The sequence below is a fragment of the Bos grunniens genome, chromosome 20 (genome assembly GCF_055505025.1).
Source record: "Bos grunniens cultivar Pamir isolate PY7600 chromosome 20, Bosgru_T2T1.0, whole genome shotgun sequence".
NCBI lineage: Eukaryota > Metazoa > Chordata > Mammalia > Artiodactyla > Bovidae > Bos > Bos grunniens.
Window position 1 is genome coordinate 47881987 of NC_141184.1, and position 16313 is coordinate 47898299.

Genomic DNA, 16313 nt, shown 5'->3' on the forward strand with positions numbered 1-16313 from the left:
TAGGTATTCAAAGTAGAAAAATTAAATATAAAGTAGAGTTTCACAACTGCAGAAATATGGGCAAATAATGCATTGTTGTGGTCTACCAGATACCTTCCCCCTGGCTTCTGATCATCAAAACTATCTTCAGACATGTCAGATGCTCTGTGGGGAGCAAAATCACCCCTGTTTGAGAAGAACTGGTATAAAATACCATTTCTAAATGCCCTGCTGGCCAGTAGCTCAGTGCAACTCTTCACAGATTCATTCTTCAGAATCCCGTAGAGACAACAAAGCTGACCAAGGCATTTCCCAGATAGTGTGCTTGTGCTCCATGCACCCAGGGATACCCTTCGCTGGGTGAGATCTACTATTACTTTAATGAGCAACTTGGCATACAGCTGGCTGGGTATGAGAATTCTGAACATCTCCATAGCTACTCAGCTCTCTCTATGGAAATACCCTCTGGATGACCTCTGAGGACCACAGGAAGACACCTGTTCACCGCCAAGATGAAAGACCTCGCTTTACATCCGCACTGTTTTTGCTGCTATTGGACTCCCAATTAGTCATGACAATAAATGCTCTACATAAAGTAGTAAAACAGCTTCCATTATCCCCTGCCCAGGTTCTCCAGTGAAACTGGGATGATATTCAGGCTGGATAACAATCGCTGTAATGATGGTAACTTGCCCACACTATCGTGACCCCGCCAACAGAGCCACCAACTTTGCTGCTACCAGTTACCAGACAGCACAAGGGGAAGGAAAAGGGAAGTCAGGACTGGAAGTCAGGGCAGTAAAAACTCCAGTCACCAGTAGAGGGTGGAAAGGACAGTGCTAATAGCCTGGCCTGGGCATGAGTTCAAAAGCACACATAGTTCCCTCAAAGTAACTCCCTGGCCATCTTACCCTTACCCAGCAACAAGCAAATAACAAGTGACGTCACTCAGTCATGTCCGACTCTTTGCGACCTCATGGACTGTAGCCTGCCAGGCTCCTCCATCCATGGGATTTTCCAGGCAAGAATATTGAAGTGATTTGCCATTTCCTCCTCCAAGGGATCTTCCCGACCCATGGATCAAAGCCGGGTCTCCCACACTGCAAGCAGACTCTTTACCATCTGAGCCACCAGGGAAGCCCCACCCAGCAGCAAAGCACCTAGCAGAAGACTTGCTCTAATACAATTGTTTGCAACTGCATATGAGTTCAAATAATTAAATTTCACATTCACAATATTTTATTGTTCCTCCAGGAAAACACATATGCCAAACACAGGAAGCACACATCAAATGACTTTAACTTTGCCTAAATTGAGAATTTATGACATTCCTAGTTCAGTTTTCTAAATGAAACATTGATTCCTTCAGAGGCTCTTCACTGGTTTCAATAAACCTAAAATCATGCTATCGATATTTAATGTGCCCAAAGGACTTAGGGTGGACTATGATATTAGAATCATAATCAATAAGATCCTTAAAATAAAGTTAACTTCGTAGAGAAATAAAAAAAAAAAAAACACACAAAGACTTAAGGGAAATTTTGAAAAGACCATCTTATAGAGGAGGAGTCAAATCGACCTGCCAAAGGGCAGATCATATTACCACACACTTTCCAAAGAGTTGGGAAAAGACCACACAACACAACTTTGCACCGAGAGGAAACATACATAGTATGCATAATTTTATTCTTTTTTTTTTTTTAACCACACTGCTTGGCATGCAAAATCTTAGTTCCCAGGCCAGGGATCAAACCCACACCCCCTGCATTGGACGCCAGGAGTTTTAACCACTGGACCACTGGGGAAGTCCCTCTGTTTTTAATCTTTACCTTTTGGATGGTTAGTCTCATTTTCACTTTTTTGATTGATGCTAATTAAACTTTTTTTGTGTGTTAATTAACAACCCTGTTTCTTTTTGGAAGTGTCCTTCATACACTCATTTTTCCTATCAGGAATCCATCCTTTCCTTATTGATTTGTAAGAGCAGCTAAGCCAGCTTTTATCTCATGTTTGGGACTCAGCTATTTGAGCTTCTCAAGATAAGAAATCTTTGGTTTTCTCTCTTCACCCACCGGGTCTTTTGAAGCAACTTTATCCTTCCAGCCTCTGTTCAGTGCATGAGGGGCCTTGCCAAACTGGAAAGCAGAGTTATTTGTTCCAGAACTTCCTTTGTTGGGGGTCTTCAGTGGTTCCTTGTAGGATCCTGCCAGAAAACATTTAGCTTTGAATTTGGTTTTTAAAGTAATAGCTCAGTTGGTAAAAAATCTGCCTGCAATGCAGGAGACCTGGGTTTGATTCCTGGGTTGGGGAAATGCCCTGGAGAAGGAAATAGCAACCTACTCCAGTATTCTTGCCTGGAGAATCCCATGGATAGAGGAGCCTGGCAGGCTACATACAGTCCATGGGGTTGCAAGAGTTGGACACAACTTAGAGACTAAACCACCACCATAATCTCTTAAACCTTTGGTGGGAGGTCAGCCCTTGGCACGTATAGAACAGAATGTGAATATGTAGGCCCTCATCTCTCCAAAGTCCTAGGCGGGGTGGGGTGGAGGGGCAGCACAGGGTCAAGGGTACTGGGTTCATGAGTGAACACTGGGTGAGAAATTCCCTCTGTGGCCTCAGAACCAGGAGGAAATGTCAAGATTAAAGACCTGTCTCCAACTGCAGCAGCAGCAGCAACAGAAACACTTTAACTCTGCATGGAAAGAACGCATTTGCACATTTGAAGAATGGATACAAACAGTTCAAAGCTTAAAATGATGATGAGAAGAGTAGCTGGTTTGCACAGGTGGTGAACATCCTGCCAGGAAGTCACTACGGATGCTTGCCTTTCAGTCACTGATGTTCACTACATGATTATAGCGAAACACTTCGCCTCTCCCTCTTCCTAGCGCACAAAGATATAAAACTAGTTTGACAAGGTGACTTTAGTAAAATACTTCCTAAGTTACTGTCATGGAAGAGCCAATGTTGTTTACCTTGTTATTATCCATGTCTATTCTCTTCTCAAGACTGAGAAAGCCCTTTACCAGACTTTTAACTGCAATGAAAACCTTGACAAGTCATCTTCTTAAGTTAAAAATCTGCTATATCACTTGCTCATCAGAGGAATCAAGGGACAACTGGATTAAGTATTTTGGCCTTTTGCCATGTGACAATCTCTTCTCATTCAGACAAACATGTGCCGGATAAGCTGTACTGATGTTCCTAGAGCCCAACCCCTCAAGTTCTGGGCTATCCAAAATCTAAGAGGAAGGAGGAATCCAAAATCTAATTTCAACTGCAGAAATGTTCTGCAAATGGAACAACAGACTGGTTCCAAATAGGAAAAGGAGTACATCAAGGCTGTATATTGTCACCCTGCTTGTTTAACTTATATGCAGAGTACATCATGAGAAACACTGGGTTGGAGGAAGCACAAGCTGGAATCAAGAGTGCTGGGAGAAATATCAAGAACCTCAGATATGCAAATGACACCACCCTTATGGCAGAAAGTGAAGAAAAACTAAAGAGCCTCTTGATGAAAGTGAAAGTGGAGAGTGAAAAAGTTGGTTTAAAGCTCAACATTCAGAAAACTAAGATCATGGCATCTGGTCCCATCACTTCATGGGAAATAGATGGGAAAACAGTGGGAACAGTGGCTGACTTTATTTTTCTGGGCTCCAAAATCACTGCAGATGGTGACTGCAGCCATGAAATTAAAAGACGCTTACTCCTTGGAAGGAAAGTTATGACCAACCTAGACAGCATATTGAAAAGCAGAGACATTACTTTGTCAACAAAGGTCCGTCCAGTCAAGGCTATGGTTTTTCCAGTGGTCATGTATGGATGTAAGAGTTGGACTATAAAGAAAGCTGAGCACCGAAGAATTGATGCTTTTGAACTGTGGTGTTGGAGAAGACTCTTGAGAGTCTCTTGGACTGCAAGGAGATCCAACCAGTCCATCCTAAAGATCAGTCCTGCGTGTTTATTGGTAGGACTGATGTTGAAGCTGAAACTCCAATACTTTGGCCACCTGATGCGAAGAGCTGACTCATTTGAAAAGACCCTGAGGCTGGGAAAGATTGAGGGCAGGAGGAGAAGGGGATGACAGAGGATGAGATGGTTGGATGGCATCACCAACTCAGTGGACATGGGTTTGGGTGGATTCTGGGAGTTGGTGATGAACAGGGAGGCCTGGCATGCTGCGGTTCATGGGGTCGCAAAGAGTCAGGCACAACTGAGTGGCTGAACTGAAACTGAACTGAAAGAGGAGAAGAAGCAGGCTCTCTGAACCTCAAATGAGAAAGAAAATGTTGCAGTTGAATGCTAGTACTGACAATCATCCCAGCTATCAACAAAGAGTTCACATCCACTAGCCTAAGGAATCCTGGACCTCTCAGATTTTGTCCACAAAGCATGACAGCAAATGAACCTCTCTACAAACATCCCTTTTAGGACGGGAAGGTCCTCAGTGTTCACCGTTCTGGAACAAAAAGAAAGAAATCCCACCAGCAAAACAGCAAGAAAACAATGTTTTTGATTAATATGCAGTATAAACTTAAATAGAAAATAAAATAGACTTTATTATAAAATTATTTTGTCTGATTATCTCTTAGAATTCTAAATTTCTCATGCAATGCCTTATTTGAAAATAACTAATTAATTAAGGACCTATGAAAGAAAAGGGAGCCACTTTAGTCAGAAATTCCTCTGAAACAATTAGCCAGAAATTCCTCTGAAACAGCATTAAAATCACCCCTCAGTTTAAAATATCTTTCAGAAGATAGCCATTAGGATGACCTTCCTCCAACCCTGTATCTCCTGTTGCTTCAGCCAGCTATTTTCAGTATTGGTACTTACTATTACATGAGAATTTCATTGATTTAAAAAAGATTTGGGCTTCTTCTCAATCTGCAGGACTATGGTGCCTCATTGTGTCTAATGTCATATTTAAAATACAACATACTTTCTTTTGGTTTTGTTTCAGCCCTCCCCTTCCCCTGCTCCCTTGGAAATTTCTTATTCAAAAGGAGAAAAAAGCAGTTGACTAAATATAACACTAGATATTTCTGTAAGACAGATTCTCTCAGAAGTATATCTTTTTTTAAGATTTCAAAACTGGCTTGTGGCATTTATATTACCTCACCTGGAGTCAAGGTCTCTTTCTCAGGAGTCATCTTCAGCACAGTTTCTGGGAGGTCAGCAGTTGAATGCTCTTCCCCAAAGGAAAGGGCAGTCACATCCCCAGCTTGGCTCTGCCGCCATCTTGTGGTAATCGGGCTACTGACAACAGGAACTTCAGCTGATAGTCTCTTTGCCAAGTTGCTGGTGAAGTTAGAGTATGTAGTGTTAACTACATTAAATACCTATTTAATAACAAAAAGATCCATGATTTACAGTACCCTCAATGATACAATCATTAAGATTCCTTAAAAGAGAATTATAAACAACTCATCTAGTACAACACAAAATGTATGTTGATACATATACACGAAATTTTTAATTTTTGTGACCTGGGAAAATGTTATTTTACATATGCATATAAAATAAACATATGATTACATATTTTAACATAGACACACACACATACTCAGAGCCTCTGCTGAGGGTCTCAAGACACACCAAAGCAATTGAGGGAGTGATTATGCTTATGTTTATTACTATTACATACAAATATAAAATATGAATAACACTATATACTGAGCATATAAGATGCTTACATAAAATCGTAAAATTTCATAAAATCTGAAAATAAACAGCAGTTTTCTAGTCCAATCCATTTCACAGATAAGAAAACTGAGGCCTAACTTGCGCAACTTCTGTCCATGCTTTCTGAGAAACAACAGGAGTTTGGTAGTTACAGATCCTTTAGTGGTGAGCCATGCCCTGGAGCTATGTGGAATTAAAATGAAAATGAATCATTTTTTAACAAAATGACAGGCATATTAGGTTGTGCCTGCTAAGTTGTTTCGGTCGTGTCTAACTCTTTGCAACCCTATTGACTATAGGCCCCCAGGTTCCCCTGTCCATGGGATTTTCCAGGCAAGCCAGGGGATTTTCCTGACTGAGGATGGAACCTGTGTCTCAAGTCTCTTGCATTGGCAGGCAGGTTCTTTACCACTAGAGCCACCTGGGAAGCCCCATGTTAGGTTAATATGCTGTGCTTAGTTGCTCAGTCCTGTCCAACTCTTTATGACTCCATGGACTGTAGCCCACCAGGCTCCTTTATCCATGGGGATTCTCCAGGAAAGAATACTGGAGTGGGTTGCCATGCCCTCCTCCAGGGGATCTTCCCAACCCAGGGATCGAACCCAGGTCTCCCGCATTGCAGGCAGATTCTTACTGTCTGAGCCACCAGGGAAGCCTAAGAATCCTGGAATGGATAGCCTTCTCCAGGGGATCTTCCCAACTCAGGTATCGAATCGGGATCTCCTGCATTGCAGGTGCATTCTTTATCAGCTGAGCTAAAACGGAAGCCCATATTAGGTTAATATCCTTCTATAAAGGGCTCTTACAGAAATTTAGAAAATTTGCCATCCCATTGGAAAAACGAGCATGAGACATAAAAAAGCAGTTCACAAAAGAGATGTAAATGCTCCCAAAATATTCAAGCTCATTTGTAATAAAAAAATGCAAATTTAAAACAATAATGAGATGTTAGCAATTTTTTAAAATGACATTGCCTAACGTTGAAGGTTCTAGAAACAAGCACTGGCATGCAGTACTGGTGGAGTGTCAATTAGTATTTGGAAAGGACAATTTGGCAATGTGTGTTAAAAGCCCTTTATTATGTGCGTAACCTCTACTGACCTAGCAATGTCATCTCAAAGAATTCAAGGAAGAAACCAAAGATTGCAGCATCTATTGAGTGCTTACCACTCAATACAAACCCATGTGTTACGAGCTTTATACACATTCGTATATAATCCTCAGAAGACTTGGTAAAGCAAGTCTGTTACTTATTCCCATCTTACCAATGATGAAACTGAGGTTCAGAATTTAAGTGAATTGCCTAAGACCACAGTGAGTAAATGGAGATGCTATACCCTAACCTTCTCTGACTCCACAGTCCACACTTTCAACTGAGAACACGAGGATGTGTACTGCAGTATATAAGGGAAAAAGATGAGGGGACTCAGTGTTCAGCAGGGGAGAACTGATCAGGCATAGAAGGGAATACCCTGCAGTCATTAGAAACGATGACACACATTAGGGCAATGCAAATCAAAACCGCAGTGAAGCACCACTTCACACTCACTAATATAATCAATAAATTTATCTATCTATAACCGTTGGTGAGTATGTAGAGAAATTAGAATCTTTGTACATTCCTTATGGGATTGCGAAACAGTACAGCTGCTGTGGGAAAAGTTTGGCAGTTCCTCAAAAAGCTAAACCGAGAATCACCATATGACCAGCATTCCACTCCTAGGTATATACTCAAAAGAAATGAAAACAGGTACTCAAACAAATACAGATGTACGGATGTTCATGGTAGTGTTACCAACTCCAAGCTCACTCTGCTCGCTGCCAAACGACAGGCCAATGAATCTGAGAGACGAGGTGTTGAGGAAAGGAAGAGACTTTAATCAGGGAGCCAGCAGACCAAGAAGATGACAGGCTAGCGCCTCAAAATAACCATCTTATCGCGTTCTGGAAGCCAGGTTCTTTTATAGATCAGAGATGGGGGGAGGTGAGGAAGCAAAGTAAAAAAGCCGTTAATCTTGCAAACATCTCCTAGAATGGCAAGCCTCAGGCAAGGGATGTGTTAATTTCTCCCTTCCTGCCATCCACAGGTGGACAGGGTTCTGAACAAAGGCACACGTTAGTTTAACAGTCAGGCAGAGGGGCAGGATTCTGAGGCAAACCATTCTGTACGATATAATAATAAATGGACAGGGAAGCCTGGACTGTTGCAGTCCATGGGTTCGCAAAGTCAGACACGACTTAGCAACTGAACTGAACTGAATAATAGCAAAAGCAAAGAAAAGCAAGTTAAAGAAACAATTCTATCATAGAGTCAGAACTGGCTTCCTCCCTGCACCGCTGTATTATTCATATTAGCCAGAAGGTTGAAATGGATAAACAAATTGAGGGCAGAAGTATGTGTGCAATGGAACACATACATATTCCTATATAACAACATATATATATGAATATTACTCATATAAAAAGAAATGAAGTACTCATAAAATGCTACAATGTGGATAAACCTTGAAAATACTATAAATGAAAAAAGCCAGAAACATATTGTATGATTCCATGTATGTGAAATATCCAAAATAGGTAAACTCCACAGAAACAGAACACAAATTAGTAGTTTCCATGTGTTGGGGGAAGGAGGAAATGGGGAGAAACTGCCTAATGGTTATGGAGTCTTCTTTTTTCTTTTTTTGAGTCATCTTTTGTGATGATGAAATTATTTTGGAAGAAGATAGAGATGGCGGTTGTACAACACTGTGAATGTACTAAAGGCCACTGAATTTTTCATCTGAAAGTGTTTATTTTTATGTTTTTATATTTTATGATTTCACTTCAATTTTAAAAACCTTTCAAGTAGAATAAAATTCAATAAAACATGAAAATGCTTACACTCTACTAACAAGTGAAAAAAGGACACTATACAAGAGTATTCCAATATGGTCCCACTTCCTATTTATAAAAGAAAGATAGGAAGAAAGAAAACATGCGAGAACATTTATGGCAGGGAATATTGGTCTTGTTTGCTTTTTTTAGTGAGTATGTGTGAAAGTGATCATCCTTCCCAACCGCAGACAGGCAGTCATTTCATCTGGCAAGAAGAATTCTCTCCCCAAGGCATCAAAAGGACACCTTCCCCAGAAAAAGAGAAGTCGGGAGCCTGAGGCCTCTGCTGCTCTGAACAGTGTCTATGAACAGTGTCGCTTGGGGTTGATTTTTTTTGCCTTTCAATTGTTCTACCCTTGTAATTGTTTTTGAATAGGAACAGGAAAGCTGAAAAGCAGGAAGGAGGGAGCCCGGGAAACATAAATCAGGCATCTCCCACTCAGAAGTCTAGACAAGAGGGCAACAGGGAAGGAACTGGCAGGAGCAGACCCCCAGGGAGAAACGTGGCCCACTCAGATTTTCCTCTTCCTACTTCTGGGTTACTGTCCTCCAAGGAAACCACAGAGTCAACTCAACAACTGGAGAGGCTCAGGCGCAGGCACAGGGAGAATCTCTCTCCGACTGTAAGGCTCGTGTCTCAGCCAACAAAGACAGGGGGCTTCCCTGGCAGCTCAGTGGTCAAGAATCCTCCAGCCAATGCGGGAGACACGGTCAGATCTCTGCTCCAGGAAGATTGCACACACCGCAAAGCAACTAAACCCACACACCACAACTACTGAGCCTGTGCTCTAGAACCTGGGGGGAGCCACAACAATTGGAGCCCGCTCGCCTTAGAGTCCGTGCTCTGAAACAAGAGAAGGCACTACGATGAGAAGTCCGTAAATGAGAAGTCCGCACACGGCAACCAAAGAGTAGCCCCTGCACACTGTAACTGGAGAAAAGCCCGTGTGGCAGTGAAGACCCAGCACAGCCAAAAATGAATAATTAAATAATTTTTTTTAAAAAGAAGAAGAAAGTCAGAGGGGCACATTGTTCCTGTTTTAACAGAAATTGAGACTTTTCATCAATTTCCCTATTTCTTAAAGTCTTCAAATGATTCAAAAATTTTCAAATGCCATGGGAAAGCAAGCCTGTGGGCCCTGTTCAGGCTGTGGGTTAGGTCTGCAACCTCTGCAAACACCAGCCAAGCCACCCTCTCCCTTCTTGGTGGCAAGAAAGAGAGCAGCCACCATATTTGAAGATTAATTTGCACCAAACATGATGCTCTTGATCCAGGGTTTTCTTGGAGCCCCAATTTAAATATATAAAAACAAAATAATCCTGAGTTTAGAAGAGGGAAAATAAAGAAGGATTTGAATATGTCAAATTGAATATGAATTGAATATGTCATGTGAATATGAAAAGAATATGTCAGCTAAGAAAAATGATTAAGAAATTTCACACTGACACTGACACTGAGCCATGTTTCTCTGACTTGTCCACTGTTACTCTCACCATACAGTTTCCCCATCTGGGATGCTTTTCAACTGTTCTCTGCAGGAGCAAATTCTAGCCTTGTAGCTGGGGTCAACCAGAACTCCCCAAAAGTGTTGATTCAGTAGACTGAGTCAAGAGATCCACACTCACCAAAATGGATGGGCACCATCCAATCCACCAGGGGCCCAAATGGAGCAAAAAGACAAAGGAAGGGCAAACTCTCTTGCTTCTTGAACTGAGATGTCCATCTTTTCCTGCCCTCAGATATCAGAGCTCCTGGTTCTTAGACCTTCAGACTCCTTGACTTATATCAGCAGTTCCCTAGTTCTCAGGCCTTTGGACTTGCAATGAATCATACCACCAGCTTTCCTGGTTCTCCAGCTTGCACATGGCAAGGTTATGGGGTTTAGCTCCCATAACCTCATGAATTTCTTATCTATATCTCTACTGGTGTCTGTGTCTATGTCAATGTCTATGTCTATGTGTCTGTAATATATCCTGTTGATTCTGTTTCTCTAGAGAATCCTGATACAATAGTGGCCCCCTAAGATATGCAGGCGGAGAAGGCAATGGCACCCCACTCCAGTACTCTTGCCTGGAAAATCCCATGGACGGAGGAGCCTGGTAGGCTGCAGTTCATGGGGTCGCTACGAGTCAGACACGACTGAGCGACTTCACTTTCACTTTTCACTTTCATGCATTGGAGAAGGAAATGGCAACCCACTCCAGTGTTCTTGCCTGGAGAATCCCAGGGACGGGGGAGCCTGGTGGGCTGCCGTCTATGGGGTCGCACAGAGTTGGACACGACTGAAGCGACTTAGCAGCAGCAGCAGCAAGATATGCAGGTCCTAATCCCTAGAACCTCTGAATGTTCCCTCCTATGACAAAGAGGTTTTGCAGATGTGTTTATCAAGGTCAGGATCTTGAGATGGGGAGATCATCTTGGATTATATGGGTCACCCCTCCCTCTAGAAGGAGGCAGAGGGAGACTTGACCACACACAGAGGAGGAGAAGGCAATGCGACCACAGAGGCAGAGGCTGGAGCATTGCTCAACCAAAAAATTCTGGCTCACCAGAAACTGGAAGAGGCAAGGAACAGCTCCTCCCCTAGTGCCTCTGGAAGAAGCAAGGCCCTGCTGACTCCTTGGCTTCTGCCAGCGAAACTGACTCTGGACCTCTAGCTTCCATAACTGTCAGAGAATACATGTGTGCTGTTTTAAGCCACAGAATTTGTGGTAATTTATTACATCAGTCATTAGCAACTAATACTTAGCACTCCTTATGCTTCCGTGGCTCACTGTGTGTGCTTCCGATAGAGCCAAGCCACATTTTATGAATAATAACAGCATTCATTGAGTGCTCAGTATGTGCCAAGCACTGAGATAAATGCATTAAAGGATTTTTCTTTAAAACTTCATCACAACGCAATGAGATAGGTACAATTATTTCCCCCATTCTCCAGAGCTGGAAAGTGAAGGTTAACAGGCTTGAACAAGATAACTTGAGCAAAGACACAGCGCTGACAAGTAGGAGATCCAGGATTCAGGCCACCGCAGTTGTACACAACACGACAGCCCCTGCAGCATGCAGTGCACAGCCTCATAACCGACCAGGGCAACCTGCGGTTTCAACTCACAAAGCCATTCCGTCTTCAGTCCCCGTGCTTTTAACATCTCTGCTCATGCTGTAGTCTCAGTGTTTGTGTCTCTCCCCTCTTCCTCCACAAAATCATATTGAAATCCTAACCCCTAATGGTTGGTGTCAGTAGGTGGGGCCTTTAGGAAGTGAATAGGTCATGAGGGCAAAGTGAAAGCAAAGTTAGTCGCTCAGTCATGTCCAACTCTGCAACTCCATGGGGTGTAGCCCACCAGGCTCCTCTGTCCATGGGATTTTCCAGGTGGGAATACAGGAGTGGGTTGCCATGCCTTTCTCCAGGGGATCTTCCCAACCCAGGGATCGAACCCAGGTCTCCTATACTGGAGACAGAGTCTACCATCTGAACCACCAGGGAAGCTCAGATGGTAAAGAATGGGATTCGTGCCCTTAGAAAAGAGGCCCCACAGAGCTGTCCAGCCGCTTCCACGGGAGGGCACAACAAGAAGTCTGCGGCCCAGCAGACAGCCTTCAGCTGGCCACACTGGGACCCTGACCTCAGACTTCCAGCCTCCAAAACTGTGAGAAATAAAATCCTATTGTTTATAAGCTGCCCAGTCTGTGGTGTTTTGTTACAGCAGCCCACACAGACTAAGACAGCTCATATTTCACTTTCCTGATTATTTTTATGTCCTCCTACTATATCGGCAGTTCCTGAAGACCAGAGACTCTGTCTTTTCTCTTACTAGCCTCAGATTACAGGATATTTATTGGCATCTAGGAGTGCATGAACAAATGAATGAATCTCTTTCCTCTGAGGCAATTAATCCTGAAAAGGCACAAGGGATTTAAGAAAGAATCTAGAGGCAGGGAAATAAGCTATCTTCTTTCTTTCTTTTCCATTAAGAATGATTTTCAAATTGGACAGCATATAATAAACATTTCTGCAGAAACTGGAGAGTGAGATAAATTAAGCAGTAAGTACTCATCTGAGCATTTTAAATAAGTTCAATCTCTGGGACCAGATAAATGAAACCTCAGAACACTGGCAACACTTCCAGAATGAACACTGATTAGTGATCTATGATGACAAATGAGAAAATGCCCCCCAAATTTAGATAGACAAATGTTTTTCATGGTTTTCCAATAGGAGGAATAAGTCACTAGAAATAAGTAGTTTGCAGACAGCAGTCTGGAAGGCACAAGTCTTACTGGATCCATGTGAGCCTGAATGAATCCCCTGCAATACACTACAGGGGGCTGTCCCTGGCCTAACTCTGCTCAATTTGTTATTAGTGGTCTGAATGGGAATTTATCAAAACTATTTTTCCCAAGTTGAGAAGAAAGTTAAAATATTAAAAATATAAAGCCTGGGACAAAGACCAAAGTCAGCAAAACTCCATTCAATAAGAATATGTGAAAAATCTTCCCATTTAGATTGTTTTCACTGCACAGGCCTAACGTGGGAAAGAACTGATAAGAAGTGAAAATGACAGGCAGTATTAACCAACCACCTCCAGAATATGAGACAACAGCATAACGCCATTACTTTGCTTAAGTAGTGCAATTTTAGCTCTTAGTAAGGGAAAAACAGTGTCCAGGAAAAAAGCAGGCAAGATCTGATTATCTCTGCACAAGTCAGAACTCATCTGGAGAACTGCGGCCAGTCTCAGAACCATTCTTTTAAAAGGAGATGGACAAGCCAGGATTCAAAACTTGATTTTATTTGGAGGAAAGAGACCACAATAATAGGAGACCAGGGAAAACACAGTAACAGAGCGACACACGAATGGGGTGAAGGCACCTGGGGCACCTCGTCCAGAGGGAAGGAGGCCCAAAAGGAACTGTATTCTTTATTTTTTATCGGTTGTGCCACACAGCTGGTGGGATCTTAGTTTTCCCACCAGGATTCGAACCCGCATCCCTGCACTGGAAAGTCCTGGAACTGTCTTCTTTAAAGGGAAGCAATTTATGAAATAAAAGAAAACACGTATTTTTATACTGCTCTCCTGTGACAAAACTAGGACCGACCCCACGAAACTAGGCCCCTGATGCGTGGGAGGAGGCAAATCTATATCCAACACAAATGACTATTCAAAGAGTTAGAACTCAAATCACTGGTAACATTTTGAATATATAGTTCTCAGGCAGCCCCTCCATGAAGGAAGGACATGTGGTTTTTAAGGGCACAGATGAACATTTTTTAAGAGTTATGTATTTTAATGTGTGTTTTTTAATGTTTTAAATTTTTCAAAGTTGATAGAAAGTTTTCCCTTATGAAAATTAATTCGAGTAAAATAAATGACGATTTGAACCAAAAAAAAAAAAATTAAGTCATTAACAAATGGTATTCAGACAGGGCAAAAATCAGAGATGGTATGCAAACAACTATAGCTTAAGAAACACTGCTGTAGACTGTGGTATTTCATCTTCAATGTTTTTAAACTTTTGTTTCAGGATCTATCTCCTGCTGAGGAAATGCCTGTCGCATAGTTTTAAATGACTCAAGTATTTATTAATAGAGAGGAAGAGGAAGATAAGAAAAATAAGACAAAGAAGGGAAAAGGGATGAATGACTTGATAGTCCAAGCACATCAGTGTGGCTTGTTTACCTTTAGAGTTCACATCATATTGACACTAAATCGGGGGGAATGCAGGGCACCAAGGCCAAAAAATAAATAGGATAGAGAGGTTAAAAATAAGGTCAGGAAGTAACAAAATGAAACAACTAGGAAAATAGAAACAAATACGTATCTAGTGATAAATAATCTGACACACAAATATTCAGTGGGCGGGAAAAACTTAGACATCCCAAGGAAAGACATGCTGGTGATGTCAGGATCTTTCTAGAACCCAGTGGCAGAGACAAAAGTAGCAAAGATGACCCAGCAACTCTCCAACATATCCCCCCAACCAGCCTTTCTTAGCCTCTGAATGTCCGCCCCTACCACCACCCTCACCACCACAAGCTCAACAAAGCAGTCCACAGGACATTTCAAATTCAGGGCCTCAATACTATTTTAGCTTAGTCGTGAAGACCAAAATGTTTATCTTCTCCTTCTTTAACATCCAGTACCTCCTTGTCCTAGGGAGCAACACTACCCAAGCAAAGACTGTCAAGATGAGACATCCTTAATTCTGTCTTGCCAACACCTGCCACTAGGGGCTCCAGAGTGTCTTTAGCATCTATGCCTTCCTTTCTGTGTCCCTGACCAAGGTTGCCTTTCTTAATGTTATCGTCTCTGACTTGTTGCTCTGCAGACTCTGACCCTTTCCAGAGAACTTCAGTACACATGGCCAAGGTTTCAGCTGTTCTTCTCCACTCCCTCCCCTCTTCAGACCCTTACAGTGATTTCTTATAAAACTAAATGTCTCCTGATGAATAAAACCCCTTCACCAGAGTGGTGGTGCTGCTGCTGCTGCTAAGTCGCTTCAGTCGTGTCCGACTCTGTGCGACCCCACAGATGGCAGCCCACCAGGCTCTGCCGTCCCTGGGATTCTCCAGGCAAGAACACTGGAGTGGGTTGCCATTTCCTTCTCCAATGCATGAAAGTGAAAGTGAAGTCGCTCAGTAAGTGTCCAACTCTTCGTGACCCCATGGACTACAGCCTACCAGGCTCCTCCATCGGGGTGTAGTACTGTCATATTCACCAGCAGTCTGACCTTTCACGTTTTCTCCTAAGTAAGCATATTTTGTCTATTACAAAAAAAAAAGTTTAATGTCTTTAAAATAATTTTGCTTATGAAGTTGAAAGTCCTAAATTCTAATTTTAGCTGTCCCTCTTACTAGTTCTGTGATAATGAGGGAGCTATTAACTTCTTCATATTTCAAAAAATTATTACATAAGGTCTGTAAAGATCTTTATACAACACATGATTCCCTTTAACATAACTATATACATACTTATGTATTAAATATAAAAATTACTTTCTACAAATGTTATTAGAATCATGTGTAGTATAAAGCTCTTACAAACGTAAGTCATGTCTTCAGCACTTGGTTATTTGCTTCCTTATAATCATTCCCTAGTTGTTCCATGTGTTTTGTGTCCAAACTTGATTCCATACTTGTGTGAAGCTGCCTGCGTCACTTACACTTTATGGTATCTTCTACAGTGCCTGAGTTGATTAATTAACTGAATCAACTGCTTTAGCCCATTCTTAACCCAGTAGCTTCCTTTAACCTTGACCTTCAACTTCATCAATCTCTTCTCCCCCTTTTGGAAGCCTTCCTAGATCTTCTGAAAGAGTGTTGGTGGGTTTTCTAACATATGATCCCCTATGAAGAGAAATTTAAAATGTGGATTTATCTATAATCTGAAAATGGTCTCAGTATTGATAGAACATGTAAGCAATGATGACAGATCCCCAGAAAGCTAAGAGATGATGAAATCAAATATATACAGAGAAAGACTCTGCCAAATGAAAAAAGGAGAAATTGTTAAGATCCGGAATCTGTGTTCACCACTGTCTAGGGTGGAAATTCTCCAAACTGTTGTCTTAAATGTTTGGTTAATCGGCCTGTATGAATACTTATATATCTTAAATATATATCTATATATGTATATATCATGCTCCCAAGCCTTAAGAATCATAAAATTAACAAACCTACTCTGATCTGATTTTGTCCGTGACAAGAGACTTACTTAAGCTTTCAAAATTGTTTCCATATAGAGTGAATTTTCTAGTCAAA

The 16313-nt window shown here is 41.9% G+C and overlaps 1 protein-coding gene across 3 annotated transcripts in view; it reads right to left on the reverse strand.

Moving 5' to 3' along the window:
* The window catches only part of CDC20B (cell division cycle 20B), a 68980-nt gene that overhangs the window by 33096 nt on the left and 19571 nt on the right, over positions 1 to 16313 (reverse strand). For 2 of the 3 annotated variants that reach the window (XM_086361703.1, XM_086361700.1), the window contains exons 3-4: positions 5111 to 5330; positions 2052 to 2182 (exon numbers count right to left, since the gene is read on the reverse strand). In XM_086361703.1, the coding sequence (XP_086217829.1) occupies positions 2052 to 2182; positions 5111 to 5330 (351 nt within the window). Of the gene's footprint in view, positions 1 to 2051; positions 2183 to 5105; positions 5331 to 16313 lie in introns of all 3 variants that reach the window. The other variant, XM_086361701.1, reaches the window with a different exon arrangement.